Source organism: Thunnus maccoyii, chromosome 23 (assembly GCF_910596095.1).
Source record: "Thunnus maccoyii chromosome 23, fThuMac1.1, whole genome shotgun sequence".
NCBI lineage: Eukaryota > Metazoa > Chordata > Actinopteri > Scombriformes > Scombridae > Thunnus > Thunnus maccoyii.
The window spans coordinates 21,390,484-21,408,999 of record NC_056555.1 but is presented as its reverse complement, the minus strand read 5'-3'; the positions used below and the strand labels follow the sequence as shown (position 1 = coordinate 21,408,999).

The window sequence follows — 18,516 nt, the reverse complement described above, 5'->3', positions numbered from 1 at the left end:
ATGTGCATGGGGTTTTAATGGTGTAGTTGCACATCAGCCGACACAGCGGACTCTAGTGTGTCATCCCATACACTGCCATCCATTGGCCAGCCTTTGTAAGTGCAACACAAATTTCTTAAAACCAAGATGGCCGCCTGCAGCCTGGAAATACTCGTCAATTCAGGAATATCTTGCCAATCCTTCTATAGTAATAGACCCTTGCAGGTAAATAAAATTTTGTAACATCATGTAATAACTAAGGAGTAATACAATTGTTAAAAAATTCCAAGTGTTGATTTTATGTTGGGAGAAAATGACAATTAATCATCCGTCCACTAAGTTGGACAAACTCTTTGCAAAAGGCGTGTTTAAAAAAAAATGAAGTTCAAATATTTTTTTCATGCCTAAAGAAGAATAAAAACACCTTGCATGTTTAATTCATCATTTAAAAATGTTTTTCTTCCAGCTACAATCAATGTGAGCTTAGAGTTTGATATAAAGTGACATGTAGAATTGTTCCTTTACTCAAATCTTATGTCAAGTTATTTCCACAGTACTAATCATCAAGTTAATTTCACTGTGGAGGGGAGGGGGGGGGGGGGGGGGGTTATAGAGCATCACCACCCAGTAAACTGCAGCCCAGACTTTAATCTTGTGGCTGTCTGAGGTTTCAGGCAACCGAGTCACATGGTGACTATTATGTTGCAGTGGGATTATCACAATTTGTGTCTAAAATGGACAGTCAGGCCACAGGGCAGAGTGATTCATGAGTCTCCTCTGTAGTTAGAAGTTAAATGTTTTTTTAAATAGGAGACACAATGTCACAACACTGCAAAACTGATTTTTAAAAGTATTTTTTTTAAACATGCATCAGGCAGTAACTGAATCCAACAGTGTTCATGTTTTCTGTCTCTGTTTTCTGTCGTCACTTTCATTATTTGATTATTTCTACTTAATGTGAAATCCCCATTTGCAGCCATTCTGTAGCAGCTGCATTATGAAGCCATTATATTGTGGTAATTACAAGATTCTCATTTTTTAAAAACAAATTGTAGCAGGGTAAGTGGGTGTTAAGTGACACTGCTTTGTTTTTATTGCACTCAACTTCCCAGAACATTGTTTGTTAATTATTTGTGTCGTTATTAGCATGAATTCTCTGTAAGTCTGTGCAGCGATAGATGCTTCCGCCAATTACCCAATCTGTGCATTTATCCCAAACCAAAGCTAAACTTCTCAAAACAGAGAAGAGAAGCTTTCATGAGCAAGATATATTATTGAATCACTATTGTGTTTAATAAATTGTATTTTTGAGTTATATCATATCAATATTAATGGTCTCCTGTGAGATGAAAATGTTCCTTACCAGCACTTTGGTAATTGAGAAGGTATCTTGAAAAGTGATACGCAGATTTTAATCAAATTTGTTAGACATTTGTAGTCCTTATTAGTTCCTAATTTATTCATTTTTATTAAATCTTTATTTAATCAGAGAGTCTCACTGAGATTAGAGACCTGAGAACAATGAAACATGAACAACACAACTACACAAGAATTAATTAGAACAGTGACGAGAGTTATAAAAACATCAAATAACAAAACTTTAAAATCTCCAAGAGGAATGAAAGACGAAGACGTTTGAGGGCAGGTTGAAGTTCATGTCATTTGAAAGGTGCGTAGTACCTGAAACCAGTTCTGCCGACATAAGTTACTGGATTGTGTAGATTGAAATGAGAGAAGAGATGTGAGCTTTATAGATGAATATCATGAGATGGTTATTTCTTCTTGTCCGTAAGAAAGTTCACTACAAAGAACAATGAATACCAAACATGTCATGATAATAAATTGTAATGCACTATGATGAACAGGGGTTAACTGCTGGAGGGATGACGGGGCAGTGTGAACATGTTCATCCAGATGTTTCCTCTACAGTAGTTTCACTTTCAGGCCAGTTTTTTTCACTTGCACATAAGAAATGACGGAGGATGAATGCTTTATAATTTGATTGACTCTATAGCCATTACAGCTGGTTAGACTTTAACAAAAGCACAATCATCAACATGTTCATATTATTGAAGACAACAACAAAGATACAGCGATTCTTCTCGGTTATCCAAGTCATATCATATAGAAGTGTTAAGTCAAATGCAGTTGTTTTGCCTCATCAACTGAGCGCTTCTAGATGTTCTTGGTGATATTGGTGCAAATATCTGTCAACAGTTCACAGTGCAAACTAAAGCCCGTGATACAAAGACAACAGGACTTCACATGAAGTACAAAGACGCTGATGTATAGTGTGTGTTTGTGTGGCTGGGGACTGGATAGATGGTCAGATAGAGGGATAGCAGGATGATGTGGTAGAAGTGGTATTAAAGCCTTTGGGGCAACATCCTCTGAGCTGAGATCCGGGGGAGCCCTTCATGTCTTCTTCTCCCCAAGGAACAAAGCGGATGGAGGAAAGCCTAAGTTTATTAGTTAATGCTAACTTTAAATCTCTCCCTTTCACTCCCCTCTCTCTATTGTCCCTTCAATACCCCCCCCCCCAAGACGAAAGCCATCAACAGGAAGCAGCCCATGCGCTACCAGATGGACAACTACGAGCAGCCGACCAGGCGACAGATGAGACCCACAGAGACGGAGGATGTGGCTGTAAAGGTCAGGGTCAAATTCACAGTTTTTGGGGGGACGGTTAAAGCAGGGTAAGGTTAGCAAAACAGTATGAAGTCTCAAAGGACAGAACTGCCAATGTCCAGTGTTAAAGGTCCAGAAGATATATGATTTTAGACTAAATATAGAGCGTAGTGACATATCAATTATAGGGCTTGTGTCATACTGGAGAACTGTCAATGAACTTGGCTGGTTTTGGCAGGACTGACTGTAGTCTCGGAGCAATGCAGAGGTCGTACAGAATGAAGGACTTTACGATAGAAATGTGTGTTCCTTCATGGAGGGTGCGATGTGTGAAATGTCATGAAAATAAAAACATTAATTATATTATTAAAATAAATCAGGCTAGTTCATGCAGAGTAACATTTATAAAATAATTATAAACTTAAATGAAACAATTATGGAACTTGAACTTGACTAGTTTGACTTGACTTGTTTTCACTCTCAGAGATGTTCATGCCTTGTCCTTTCTTCATCCAGACACACAGGAGATGTGATCATATACAGCGAAACAAAAGGTTAAACACTAATTTAACATGTCACAATTAAATCCCCCAATACTCCTTTCAGTACTGTGGATAGCGCCACTCGGCCAATGTGCCAATACACTTTATGTCATTCTTGCAAGTCGCTGTTTAATTAATCTGTATGAGCAGCGTGCAGCAAACTTTGAACAGAAAATAATCACAACATGCAATAGACCAACATGCTGTCATCATAAAAGTAAATAAGCTACAGTATATGCCTAAGGTACTTGTCTGACTAAGACAACAGTTTGCTTTGATGACGGACTTCTGTCTTGTTTTTCTGTTTTCCTGCTGAGGGGTCATCTGCGGTGTATAGCCCCTCTTTTACCCACATCAATCTGAGCAGGGAATTAGGAAACCCCCGGTCAATTAAGTCAAGTCAATTTTATCTTTATAGGTCCAAATCACAACAGAAGTTTATCTCAGGGCACTAGAGCGGATCTAGACTGCACTCTTTAATTTACAGAGACCCAACATTCCCCCCAGTGAGCAGCAAAGAATAACTCCCCTTTAATGGGAAGAAACCTCAAGCAGAACCGGGCTCTAGGTGGAAGACTGGTTGAGTTTAGAGAGAAAGAAGAAGAGAGAGAGGGAGAAGAGGACAAAGAAGCACAGCAACAACAATAATAACAGTAACAACAATAATAATAATAGGAATATGACTAATAATAATACTAGTAGTAGCTGTGGTCACTTGTTAGACGAGAAAGCACAAAACTCCGGGGAAGAAGTCAAGTTAGTAACATGCTTTACTAACTCGGCATCTTCCAAGTTATAGGCCATGTGATGACACAGTAAATCACATCTAGGCTGCGTGATTTAAAGCCTGGATGCGGTGTCGTCCCTAGCGATGCTATTGAGCGCTGAGAGTAAAAGTCTATTTCTGATTTTAAAGTTGTTTGACTGTTCTCACATTGCAGCACTTTTTTAAATAGCCTATTTTTATTTTAGATATTTCATGTGGTCTATGGTTGAAGCAGCATAAATCACTATGAGGGGGATGAATTTTTGTCTCCATCGAGGATAAAAATAATTCAGCAGAGGCAGCGATATCTCCCTTCCAGCGAATCACACCCTGCCTTTATGACATGATGCTGCTGTTTTGTCAACATTTTTGGACGCATATCAGGTGGTTGTCGATGTCAGAGGCAGCCGATTGGTCTCCATGAAGACTTTAGAAGGAGAAGCAGCTTGTAAAGGCTGTCAGAAGAAGGTTGTCGTCTCGTGGTCAGACTAATTGAGGTCCAACTGAGACGCTGAGCAAGGTGGTTAAAGTCAGCGATGAACTCAGCTTTCCAGACTCCTGCTTGGCACTTTTACAGTCGTCTATTAGTGATGAAGTCTAATGAGACCTTTGAGGATAGATAAGTTTAGGTACAGAGGTGCAGGGTTGCCATTTTCATGGACATGGCGAGAGGGGAAATGAACAGAAATAGATAATTGTGAAGAAGAAGAAGAAAATAATACAAGAAACTAAAACTAAGATAGCTACATTTATGCAGTGAAGTCCTTTAAAAAAAACACAGATTTTCACTTGGATTTCTGTATTTTTATGCCTCCGTGCCGACGACAGCCAAAGCCGGAGGTATTATGTTTTCAGGTTGTCCGTCAGTCCGTCGTACTCTCATGAACGCGATATCTCAGGAACGCCATGAGGGAATTTCTTCAAATATCCACTTGGTTTCAAGGATAAACTGTTTTTGGTGGTCAACGGTCACTGTGACCTCACAAAACATGTTTTTGGCCATAACTCAAGAATTCATCCGCTAATTTTGACAAAGTGTCACATAAATGTCTAAGAGGATAAAATGATGACATTTTATATCCAAAAGGTCAAAGGTCAACTTCACTGTGACATCATAATGTTCTGCAAAAACACTTTTCTGGCCTTTATTCAACGCTATAACTCAGGAACAGAAGAGGAGATTGTGACCATATTTCACATTTGGTCAGATTTATTGTTTAGATCTTCTGTGTGTGAATCATCTACGTTTTATAATTTGTAGCTTCTTTGCAGCAGCATCCATATCTGAAGCATTGTCTGTTGTCATGGCTACAACTTTGTGTTCAATCAGAATCAACTTTATTGGCCAAACATGTGAACAAATACAAGAAAAATACACTTAATACCTTTTTATTAAATTCTATCAAAGTCTTCACTACAAAAACAGACATAGATGTAAACTGAGACGATATTTCTAGTTTCACCCGATTTACTGACAAATTTTTATTATTCAAAATAACCAAATTTATTTTTTTATGTCTTTTTTGAAAAGTAAAAGCCAAAAATAATGATCCCTGAATGTAAATTCAGTTTTCACCAGCAGTTAACACCTAGATTGTGGACAATATATTCAAAATATGCAGCTTAATCAGTAACATTGGCGACTACAGTCGTATTACAAAGTGGATCTGTACTGATATATCACTGCAGCTCATTTATTTTGCTCGTATTTATTTTAAAACGACTTGTTACATCAAGTGTTTCATTCATTAACATTCAGACACATGAGAGCTTCTCCTTAATACCAAGATTTATTGAACTCTATCAACAGCTGTTTCATATCTTCACTGTTTGTACATTCATGGCTCTTTTGTAGCTGCATGGAATCATACATGCAACTTGTGTTTGTTTGTTTGTGTGTGTGCGTGTGTATGTGTGTGTGTGTGTGCGTGTGTGTGTGTGTGTGTGTGTACTCTCTCCCTTCTCAGGAAGTGTAGGATTCACACGAGAATTCGTTGCCCCTTAAAGGGCCTTATGAATGAGTCCAACATTTTCTCAGCCCCTCTGTGAAGGCTGCTCTTCCTGTCTCATCCCTGCGGAGTGAAACTACCGACCAGACAGCGGTCCGCTAATTAAAGAGAGAGAGAGAGAAGATAGAGGCTTCTTCATACTATAGAAGGTCTTCATTGACCTGTCAGTGTAGGATTTTATCAGTTAACCAATTAAAGCATTTAATAAAACACTTTTCTTATGAATTATATGGGCAAAAGCATGTCATTTCAAAATCGTGGGCATTAAGTTGCCTCCTCTACTCTTTTCTCGAAGGCATCCTGCAAGATTTCGTAACCTGGTTGCAGGTATTTACTCCTGTTAAGCCGCAACAGCATTACCGAAGTCAACCACTAATGTTTTGATCATTCATTTATGGAGCTGGCTTTGTTTACATTGTCACGTTGACACTGGAACTGTTGCTACAAATTTGGAAGCACATCTGTTGTCTAAAATATCATTGTGTGCTGTAGCATTAAAGGCACCAGTATACTCAATCAGAACTGCTTGTCAGGTGGGCGAACAGCTTCTGAAATCCCCCCCCCCCCCCCACCCCAGTTTTTTCTCTAGCTCTGCTTTTTTTATTTGTTGCGCAACTATTTCTGCCGCTTTTCATGTGTATGACTCAGTATAGCACCATGTATGTCTTCCAGGAGTACAGGAAATGTGCACTGTTATCTCCATATTTGAACAATTATTGTTCATTTTCTCTCTCCTAACTGCCTAACTTTTCACTCTCCCTCTGAGTGTTGCCATTCGTAATGGCTATAAACACTTTTGCCGACACAGTTGGACAGCGTGTTATGGGAACTAGTTTAGCTTTTCTAATATTCTGTGATCCACACCAGGAAAAATAACCCAAGACCAATATGGACGGGGGTGACTACATACTTTTGACAATTATGTGCAGGTTTTTGCAATGGTCCAACACTTTTGTTTAAGACCAAACCCTTGGAAAAATAATGACATTCCCATCAGCCTCAGCTATACTTCCTGTTCCATGCTAATTATCAAATGTTAGCATGCTAACACACTTAGATAACGAACATTATACCTTCTAACCATCAGTCTGCAAGCAGGGCCACTGTGAGGACGTCGTCATGCTAGTTAGCTTAAAGCATTTGCATTTAATGGCTGTCAACTGTTAGCATTTTGGTAGTTTTGTTTGTATTAGTGATGAAAATATTGTAGCCTACTAATCAAGTGAATTGCTGAGATGTGGGAACACAACGACAGTCACAGTGTTGTAAAGAAACCAACAGTTTAGCCAGATTATCTAAAATATGTGAAGATGTTATCGAATCATTGAAATGTTGGTGATTAACCTCATTGCACAAAAAAATTGTCTGCACACAACTACAGTAAGTACGGTAGTTTAACCCGGAGGTCTGTTTGTATATCCTGATGGATGTTTACAACATCCAAAGAGGGTTGAATCGAGGGCAACTGGACTTGGTTTTAGATGCAGTCATACGAGGGGCTTGTTGGGGAGTCCCAGGTATTTAACTTCTGCAGGGTGAATAAATGCACCAGTGGTGTCAAGTGTGAACGACAGTTGTTGGAGTTGTCACCAATGAGGCCAAATGTGAATTGTTGTTAAGTCTCTTGGGAAGGGATGAAAGGACAGCATCGTAGTTGGCGGTTAAGTGGTTTGTAACCATCATAAGTGGTTTGGATGAGATGCAAAACATCTTCAAGAATCTACAACCAAGTCCAGTTTCCCTCGATTGAACCATGACCCTGATGACTGAGAATCTTTACAGACAGTTTGAGTAATGTGTGTTCCCAACCTGTCCGATCATCTGCCTGCTTGTGTTCCTTATTCTCAGCAATTCACACGACTAGTGAAATGTTAATGTTATGGCCAAAACTAGGAAAGCAACTGGAATTATCCTTTATGTGTGTGTCATTCCCCCTTTAATTAATATAAAGTTAATGTCTTTACTTTTCACAGCAGTAGTTTAAAAATATTTATATTTCATCTTTCATTTTCTGTGGTATTAAAAAGTAGTTTGTAGACACAAATGTTTAAGATCATTTCCTGCAGCGTTCTACATTTTGTATTAAATCATCTTTTTTCTTTTTTTTTTAAATTATACAGCAGTGACCCACATGTAACCCCACATTTCCTTATTTTAATAGAGTTTCACTCCCTCTCTTACATGTCTCCTCTCTGCTTCCGTTCTCTTTCCCTCCCCTTTTTGTCTTTTAGATAATATCTGACTTTGCTTTCCCTTTCTGTACCTCATCCTGCTTTTGACATGCTTCAGTTTTCTCTCAGTAGCCAAAACATTAATCTGATTTCCTGGTTTGTTTTCCTGATGAGTTTATTTAAGTATTATTGGAGAGGTGTGAGAGTTACATGTCATATTGATACAGTGATGCTCGTAACTGTGCTTTAACTTTACATTTTCTGATGTTCCTGTAACATTTGATGAGATACTTGACTAATTTTAACCTTACATCATCTCCTTCCCAAATGTCGAAACCACCAAAGGATTGAAATGAGTTTTTAGATCATCTTATTATAAAGAAAGAAATATGCTTTTATCTCCAAGATGCCTTTTGGGAGCTGTGTCATGGAGGAGAAGGGAACTGTGGAAGAAGGACTTGGGGGGATTGTTGGATAAAATAAACATAAAATAAACAAATGCTGTAAATGCAACAGATGGGAGTAATGTAAACAGAGTCCTAGTGGGAAGCAGCAGGCTGATAGATCAGGAAACAGGGATTAGATACGAAGGCCGGTTACACACTTCTCTGCTGTTGGATAATTATCTCTCTTCCTGGGACGTTTAGACTCAATGTAACTCACATGTGGACAATTTATAGTGCACAGCAAGCAAAGCTGGAACTTCTTACTGAAAATTTACACCCACAAATGGAAATTGAGGAAGAGAAAAGCTGGTTAACACGCTTGGTTTTGCAGGTAGCAGGTCAATTATTCCATACAAGCTGTGTCATTCTGGCCTCTCGAGTCAGTAGACAGAGTCAATTATTTGATGCAGCTTGTGTGGTTTTGAAGCTACTGTTCGGAATCGGTTATCGACGCTATTAGCTTAGCTGCCTCCGTGACACAGGTGACAGCTATGTTTTGGTTAAGTAGAAGTGTTATTATTCAGCAGACATTCATCGCACCATCTGACAAGCTTCATAAACCAAACTGAGGGAGTGTATCTGTTGTGTAAAAACAACGTTAAGTAAATCAAAAGGTGCCGTTTTTATTTATTGCAATTATTATTTAATTATTGGCAGGTTTAAAGGGTTTCTGTAGGTGTAGTCAAGTAGGAAGTGTCATCACATCAGAATTGGATAAAATGGCCCATATGCCATATTTGAAAAATAAACAAATAGATAGATACCTTGTTCCCCTGCTCATAAAAACAGACACGAGCACTGATCAGATCTTTGCAGCCTCAGAGAGAAAATAAATGAACGACAGCAGCTGCAGATCTTGTGTAATGACATTTTGTTTGTCAGCGTTCGCTGACATGAACTCTCCAGAGAAATGCGTCACAGGACGACTTTTGGTTTAGAGTCCCACATACCATGAGCACAGTATGTGTTCCTGCTTGTGCAATGTGCAATGCAGTTATCTCTCAGCAGTGTCCACTGCAATGAACTCACAATTAGGGTTTCTTAAACTCTGGGTCAGGAAATCAAATGGGGTCACATGCGTTACTCTGGTAGGTCCACACATGACAAGAAAACAGCACGTAGTCGTGTGTTACATAAGTGTGTTTTTTACTGCATGGCGAAGACAGAATGAATCTTTTTTTTTTATGACCTGTTATAAAACTTAATTTTTTATAGGTTTAATTTTGTGGGGAAAAAAACAAGCTGCTAACTTTGTCTTTTGTACTGATTTTTTTCTTTTCTGTGTTTCTGTTCAGGTGAGCAATGGATTCTTCACCTGGGGAAGCAACCTGTCGACGCTGTCTGACATCAACATCCGCATCCCCACAGGTACGGTGGGCATAATATGTCAAGTGTTTTTGAATGCAGATATGAATATCCCACTATCGGTGTCTTGTCTTTCTAGCTTCAACGATAAAAACAAGCATATGAGCAAATCAGACTTGTTGAAGACAATTAAAACACCATTGTCACACACATGATCCTCTTTGAATCCAACAATTAGCCTTAAAATACAAACAAAAATTAAAAATAAATAGGCAGATAACAGAAAGAGAAACAAAACTACACTATTACAAAAAAGATCAAGTTTGAGGTTGTAGACTGAATGAAACTCAATCAAAATACACAATAAAAATACTATCTTATGTAGAATAACGTCATTTCATTGCATTATAGTAGTAAACTTAATTAGTGATGAATAAGTGATCAGTTTTCAATCAGACACATTATTGTTTACTGAGACAACCATGTATTGTATCATCATTTCTCTTCTGAAAGAGAGAAAGTTTGTTTCACTGATCCACCATCTCCTCTCTGTATGGTATAAAATCCAAACTTTTGCCAAAATTGACAATAAAATATTTAAAAAATTCCCCTATTTTTTATGACAATTTCCTTAAAATAAAGACTAATAATAGGACCGAGGGTGACCGACTCTCTGCAACAACCTCCCTGAGGAGATCAGACTGACAAGCTCCTCTTTTAAATCCAGCTTTAAAACATCTTTTTATAAGTGAGCTTTTACATGGCTTGTGGTCTGAATTCACTTTCATCTTTTAAGTCACTTCTTAAAACCTATTTTATTAATTATTGATCATTTTAATTATTTTATATTTTGTTATTTCACTTATTTTACTCTTTGTCATATGTAGCTCCTTTTGCTTCTATATTTCCTTCCCAATGTTGTATAACTTTTAAACTGTTTTTAAATTGTTTGTACCATTGTTTGTCTACCATTTTTATTTAGTCTAGTAAAGCACTTTGAACCTTGAGATACTTGAACTCCTCTTGTTCACGAGTGAGCGTGAGGTTGACAGGTTGGATCGGTGGTGAAGAAAGAGCTGAGCCAGAAGGCGAAGCTCTCAATTTACCAGTCGGTCTACATCCCAACCTTCACTTATAGTTACAAGCTTTGGGTAGTGACTGAAAGACTAAGATCATGGATAGAAGCAGCCAAAATAAGTTTCCTCCGGAGAGTGTTGGCTCAGCCTTAGAGAGGAGTTCGGACATCCGGGGGAGGGGGTTCAGAGTAGAGTCGTTGCTCCTTCGCATCGAAAGGAGCCAACTGAGATGGTTTGGGCACCTGGTTAGGTTGCCTCCTGGACACCTCCCTTTGGAGGTGTTCCAGGCAACTGGTAGGAGACCCCGAGGCAGACCCAGAACATGCTGGAGGGACTACATATCTCTACTGGCCTGGGAACGCCTTGTTCCCAGGTGGAATTGGAAGGCGTTGCCGGGGTGAAGGATGTCTGGGTTTCCTTACTCTGATGCCACCGTGACCTGGTCCCAAAAAAATAGATGGATGGATGGAAGCATATTGTAAATAGGCAATAAACCAATTAATTTTTCACAATAGAGCCAAAATGATGTACAGTATTTTGCAGACATTGTAGGCCTTCAGGGGCTACAGCAATTCAGAGACCTCCAAACCAAATTTAACCTCCCAGGCGCCTCCTTCATCTATCTACAGTGATGCTCAACAATGAAAGGACATGGCACACCTTCAGATTGTCAACCTTTTAGCTAAAACTGAAGCTAAATCCAAAGGTGTAGTCTCTAGGATGTACAATATCCTGGTCAAAGCCTCCTACAAGGCCCCTCCCTTTAGATACACTGCGGAGGAAGGATGCCGCGTCATCCCAATTCCTAAACTGGAAAGTCATAAGGACCAACATATCCTTGACATCAAGAAACCCAAACCACCAGATGATGCACTATAAACTTATCCGCAGGGCTTATCTCTCTCCCTTAAGGCTCTGCCAGATGAAAACCAGAGCAGACCCCTACTGTTCTTTTCGTACCGATGACACCATTGGCACATTTATTCACATGGCTTGGGACTGCCCAGAGGTCAAAGGCTTTTGGGAAAATGTTTCTCTCTGTTCTCTCCGCTCCGTTGTATCACAAGAGACATTACTCCTTGGTGATACCTCAGCACTGGAGTCGAACATACAGAGCCGCCGGAAACCTCCGCATTCGTCATCAATAAGAGAATGACTGTTCTCGTACAGAAAAGCATCAAAATCCCAAAGTATTACTTGCCGGGCAGAGTTGCTGGAAAGAATCAAGCACTTCCTTGAAACTGCATGAATTACTGGAAGTTGTTTTGGATTGTTGCTGCATTTCTGTTTGTTGTATGGAAGTTGCTTGAATATGGACAAATGCATGTTAACATTGCCTATGATGTATCCACATGCATCAACAGTATGTATATCTGTGATACAGTGATATTTATAGATGTTTCCCTCAAATTTAAACCTCTTGCTTTTGCCTCTTACCATGAAATATGATTTCAGTGGCATGACAACAAGAGTCTCATGGATGAGGTCTGGGGAATGGCTGCAATATTCGTTTTTAAAACATTTCTTTTAGTAGTTTCCTTTGTTTTGTGTTGTTTTCTTTGCTTGTTTATGGGTGGAGCTGTGGGGGGGCTCTCTGTATACTGTTGCCTTGTACTAGTTTCATCTTTCCAGATCTTTATTTATACAATAAATAATTGATAACAAAAAAAAATCCCCCAACTTTTTCTCTTCTGATGTTAAAAGTAGAAACCTCCTATATGAGCACCACAGGGTGTCTTATGGGACAGGAAGTCCGGTAAAAATAATCTTTTTATTATCTTGATTGGAAGTCTAATATTGTTAACGGATTCTTGATGAAAGAGCGGTCAAGTTGTGCTCAGTATTTTGAAAACTAAACTACAAGTTCTTTAGTCAGTAACGTGAAAAGTGCAGTTCATTCTCACGCTGTGAGATCGCCGTTAAAATGTGAATGAAACATGTCGACGTGCTGCAAGAGTATTACAGCAGTGCTGCGATGTCACTGAAATACCAAGTGTCAGGAGACTAAGTCATGTTCGGGAAGCTGCCAACAAATGGACCGTGTTTGCATCTTTCCCCTGGGGAAGTGACTTGCTTGCTATCCCAGTCATGCTACTACTAAGACAAACTGGATTTGTTGTTCTGCCAACTGCTGGTGTAATGTTATTTAAAGTAACTGAAAAGAGTGTCTGGGTCTTTGTATGAGTCTGTGTTAGACGTTTTGCAGAGTTTAGTTCAGAGTAACTAAGTTAGACATGGAGAAGGTTCAGGGTTGACTTTTGGCATGTAGGGCTGATGGTTACATTTAGGGGATAAATTATGAGGATTTGTATTTGTGTATTTGCAGGTTTTGAGAGTCTATATTAAGGCTCTGTTTGAGCTTAACTTGAGTATGTGTTGAAGTTTTTTCACCTCATCTGTCAGACAGATTAGTGATGGTTGTGTTGTTGTAGGGTATCATTTCTGACCTGTGACTCCACTTTTAGGTCTCAAAATTCTCATGACCCCAGTGTGTATTTGTCAAGTTGTCAGTGTTACATTCCTGTGTATTTGAAAGCATGTATGCAGTATTTACAAATGCTGATACATTCTATTAAGTTTTTCAATTAAGACGCCAAATTTTAAAGGTTTGTGTGTGTCCATGCTCGTATTTCAGATTGAATTTCAGCTCCAACATGTATGGATTTATTTGAGAAGCTGACATTTCGAGTGAAGAACTAGTAAGGTAGTGAAATCTAGTAGGGATATGCAGAGATCCCAGTATTTGTATTTGTATCTGTATTTGTTGAGGCAGCAAAAATTATTTGTATCTGTATTTGTATTCGAATAAAAGTGGAAAGAGGCTTAAAAATCCTGTTTTTGTTTTTATTACACTTTTAATTTTAGAAAATTATTATGATTACTTATTTATACACCCATAACGGAACTTCAAAGGTGATTATTGCTTTTCACTTTTCATTTATTGCCTAGTTTTTACAACCTAACTTTGTGGTTGGAGAAGGGGAACAACAGTTCATGGAGAGTCTTTAAGAGCACTTTACTTGTTTACATGTCAGTAGCTCAACTTTATCTCTGGGGAACACCCCCAACAAATAATAAATAACCATTTGTGCTTTGCCGAATAATGAATTTGTATTCGGGCACACCCCTAAAATCTAGTTTGTCACATGGTTTGTTAATGTAGCATCGGAAGTCTCCCGAGGGAGGGGTTTCCAAGAGCTGGCCAATCAGAACAGAGTGGGCTCATCAGGAGGCGGGCCTTAAAGAGACAGGAGCTAAAACTGCCTGTTTCAGACAGAGGCTGAACTGAGGGGCTGCATAAAGGACCAGTATAAGATAAATAATGAGTTTTTTTTAACTGTAAATCATGCAAAGATATTCCAGTAGAGCCCCAGAATAAAAATATAGACTTGGAAATGTGCATGACATGTCTCCTTTAACATATTGTATCAGTCTTAGCTATCTACGACCCCATCTCCCAACCCCAAAGTTGAGAAACCCTGACATATAGTGTGTCTGTCAGTGACAATTTATGTTTTCAATCTAATCCAAATGTCTCATAATAGATTCAGACATCTTTTTCATTATATTAGACATAGACAACACCAACATGACCCAATCTCAACCTTTTCTGTCTGCTCAGGTCAGCTGACAATGATCGTGGGCCAGGTGGGTTGTGGGAAATCTTCCCTGCTACTGGCCATGCTGGGCGAGATGCAGAGCATCGATGGAAGAGTCCACTGGAGCGAGTAAGACAACACTGTACAGAACACAAAACATATAACATGTCAATTATGTTTTTGTTTTTTTTATTCATGTTTTGTGCAGTTATTTGTTTAGATATTGTTTATATTAAAATATGCACATGGAGTTTAAAAAATATATATGTTTTTACGATCATGGAGGCAGGCACAGCTGTTTAACGGCAGGGTCGTGGCCCTCGTGGGCCCTCTGTGATGCTGATGCTGCTCAGGATCCATCCATCCATCCCTTTGTGAGCCTGTTGATGGTACTGGAGTGAAAGAAAAAGAAACAAACAAATAGAAACGGCAGATTAACATCCTAAACAAAAGTCCTTCATCCATGTCGATTTCAAAGCTTTTCCAGAAACAATCCATCTTATAAACGGCTCTGTGCCTTTTCATGTCGGTAGCCGTTCTAATGCTAATCACATCCATTAATAATGTAGGCTGAAACCTTTTATTTTTCCTGAATATGTGGGTGGACTCATTACTTCTCATTACTAACAGTTTTCCGTTACGATATATGTGTTTTCAGTGATCTTTTCACGTCTTTCCCTTCTCTGTGTGCCACTTTTTCTCTTTTTCTTGCTTTCAAATGTCACAAGACACCTGCAGGTCCCTGTGAACTAAAATTTGTTTTTTAACCAACTAATTTTAAGTAAAAAAGTCTACTTGGATATTTTTACTTTATTGTTATTTCTGTTTTAGTTTGATGTTTACAAGGAAACACTTTACCACACACATGTTTGATTGTATACAGTATGATTTTTATATTTCTCCGTAATTTCTAAACTATGGACAAATATTATAAACTGTATACATTATGATGTTAATATTATCTTGTTTATTCACAGAGTAAAAAGCTCGAGAAATACAGTCCGACAGGAACAAATTATCCGTCCATTAGCATCAAGTGTCCAGGAACAAATTTCAGTATGATTTAATTTTCTGCTCTGATGGTTATAACAGAATTAAATGACCGTTTGGGTTATTTAATCAATTCGCTTCTGCACAGAAAAGGTTTTCATTTGTAAAATGAATGAAAAAAAAAAATCAGTCATAGTCATATTTCATAGCTTTTGAAAGGGATGTGTTCTCACTCTGAATGTATCTATAAGATGTGAGGATATTGAATAATACTAAAGAGGCTTGTCTGTCTCCATCGCAGCAGACGAGTTTACCATCATCTCGCACAAAAGCACAAAATTACAGCTTGTTTAAGACACTGAGTTAAAATTTTGGAGAATACTGACTTAGCAATAATTAGAAGATATGACAAAAAAAACTCACAAGTCTGATGGATAACAATGAGACATCTAAATGACTGTCATTTTGACTGCTGCAGCTTTAGTTTGATTTGATTGGCGTTTATTTAGCCTCAAATTGAATCGTTATGCATTAAAATCTATATTGTTGAATTTGACTCGTCACTAGGCATTTATTTACCTTTACACTCTATGACAAGCCAATTACAAATTGTTATTAGAAGTCAATACAAACAGTCTAAAACGTCCTCTGTGCTTCCATTCACAGATATAAAATGTAAAAGTTTGGTGTCCTCATGGCTTAGGGGTCAGCAGGGGTAAGCAGGGGTCAGCAGGGCTCAGCAGTTTTTTCAGGATTTTTCATTGCGGGGCCGTTAACCAGTGCAGTGGAAAGGCAGGCTTTGATATTTAGTTTATTTCTTTTAATTCATTTAAGAATAACATAGATTTATAACACTGTTAAGGACTATCTGAGGTGGGAAAATGGCATCAACACACCATTTCTGTTAGATTTGTGTTTGTGAAGAACAAATCTGTTATAGTTGGACTTCACACCTCAAACTTTAACCTCTGGGAGGTTTATAAGACTTAATTTTCAGCACCATTAACTGTTCAAATAGCATGGCGCAACCATAGTTTTAATGCCTCTTCTCGTGTAGGGGCGATATTAGACGTATATAACGGTTTTAATGTAAACTATGAAAGTCAAAACTCTCATCAGGGGGCCAAGTATTTTTTCTGCAGAGCCCACAGGCCGCTCTTTGACTACTGTTGTGGAAACTCTCATCGTTGCTAAAGAACCACACAGAGAAATAAAGAAAGCATTAAACATTGCTACAGTTGTAGACACTACAATCCATCACACCATCAGTAACAATTATACAAATGTCCAAACACAAAATAAAAGTACGATCATCTTGTATTTTTGGAGAGAGATCTGTGAACACAAACCAAACAGCTTTAAATATCTCCAGAAGGTCCCTAAATGGACACTTCCTCAAACTGTTACACCTCCTTATAAACAAGTAATGATCCAACAGAGACCTCATGGTCAATCAATCACTTCAAACAAACACATCCTTCAACTTTAGCTTGTCTGGGTACCTCATGATCCACACAGGTTATAAAACAGTAGGCTTAAGACAAAGATATCTCCAGTTGACCCCAGAGGTCAGCGAACAACCCTCAGATAGAAACAAGTTCACTAGTTCAACTAGGTGTAGGATTTCTTCACCAACATGTATATCAGAATGACATTACATCACATTCAGTTGAAAACATTTGTAACATATATACAAAAGATTTATAAAATGATAACCTATTATTTAATTTTCTCTCACACTAAAACTTGCTTAGGCATTGAGACGTCCTTCTCAACATCTCGGTTTTGGGACCTTCGTCGCATCTTTTCTCTTCCTCATATCACGTCTTCTCTCGTAATGGTGCTATCTAATATAAAGATAATGAAAATACAGTAAAAGGTACAACTGTAAACATCATGGAGGACCCTCTTCTATAGTTACATGCAGGATGGAAGGACTTCTGTGATAGTTTCCACTGTATCTTGTCACGTTACAGGAATAAAACATCGACGTCTTACGATAACAACAAAGCATCAAAACTGCTACTTTGCTGCCACTTTTGGTGGATTAAAACAATACAGCTGTTTCCCGTTAACGTCTCTTTAAAGAGAATTTTGCTCAATAGATTCCCATTTTTAATTAGTTAAGAAGCTAATAAGCAGATAGCATTATTTTCCAGTTTGTAGTTTTATATTTTAAACCTTTTTTTTTTGCCTGTAATACTATTTGAAGGCCACGTAAGCCTCAAAATGTAGCTGAATGTTATTCTGAGGATTACAAACTTGTTAAAGGTGATATAGAGTGACGCGTTTTACAGTGTGACATCAAACTATAAGGCAAAGACACATTGTAATCTTACAGAGCGTCTATCTACGCCGCTTTATCTGCAATTTACAGACTGAAGATGCAGATCATAAGAGAATAGCTGCACACTAACCTTTGCCTTGTGTGTGTGTGTGTGTAAATGTGTATATATGGGTAAGTGCACATTTCTGTTTATGTAATTGCACATATACATGGATATGTGTGTGTTTGATTATGTGTGTGTGTGTGTGTGGTTTCTGTCTCTTTACCTCCTGCCTTCTTGCCACATCAGGCTGCCTGATTGTGAGCGGGTCCACGAGGGGAACTTCAGGTACTTTCTGTTCTCTGGTCCTTTCCTTTCTAAAACATCATCATTTACACACAGTATAAACATTGATTTTATTTTTAGCGACTTAGCAGATTTCTCTCATCCACAGTTTTTGATATCAAGTTTAACTAACGTAAACTCCTGTATTGCCAACAGTAAAATGCAGCAAAAAAAAGGCCCTGAACAGATGGAAAGTGTCAGAAACTAACATCAACAGATTCACTTATTGTTCTCAGTGACTACTGGTGAAGTTTTGCACTCAGCTTAGTTCAATTACAGAGTCTTAAAACACAGAAGAAGAAGTACAAGATGATTTTGTTGCTACTCCTCCTGTGTTGACATGTCAGATAACCCCGTTTGCTTGGATCTCTAGAGACGCTCTCCATCTGTTGC

General features: G+C 38.4%; 1 protein-coding gene and 1 long non-coding RNA gene across 4 annotated transcripts in view; one reads left to right on the top strand and one right to left on the bottom strand.

Annotated features, from left to right (window-relative positions):
* abcc9 (ATP-binding cassette, sub-family C (CFTR/MRP), member 9) overlaps positions 1-18,516 on the top strand; it is a 77,857-nt gene that overhangs the window by 21,609 nt on the left and 37,732 nt on the right. For all 3 annotated transcript variants that reach the window (XM_042403478.1, XM_042403480.1, XM_042403479.1), the window contains exons 16-18: positions 2,524-2,631; positions 9,837-9,909; positions 14,545-14,650. In XM_042403478.1, the coding sequence (XP_042259412.1) occupies positions 2,524-2,631; positions 9,837-9,909; positions 14,545-14,650 (287 nt within the window). The remainder of the gene's footprint in view (positions 1-2,523; positions 2,632-9,836; positions 9,910-14,544; positions 14,651-18,516) is intronic.
* Positions 14,575-18,394, bottom strand: LOC121890871. Its single transcript, XR_006093959.1, has 3 exons — positions 18,065-18,394; positions 14,797-14,913; positions 14,575-14,661 (listed from the first exon to the last, which is right to left on the bottom strand). It is a non-coding gene; the product is annotated as an uncharacterized LOC121890871 (long non-coding RNA).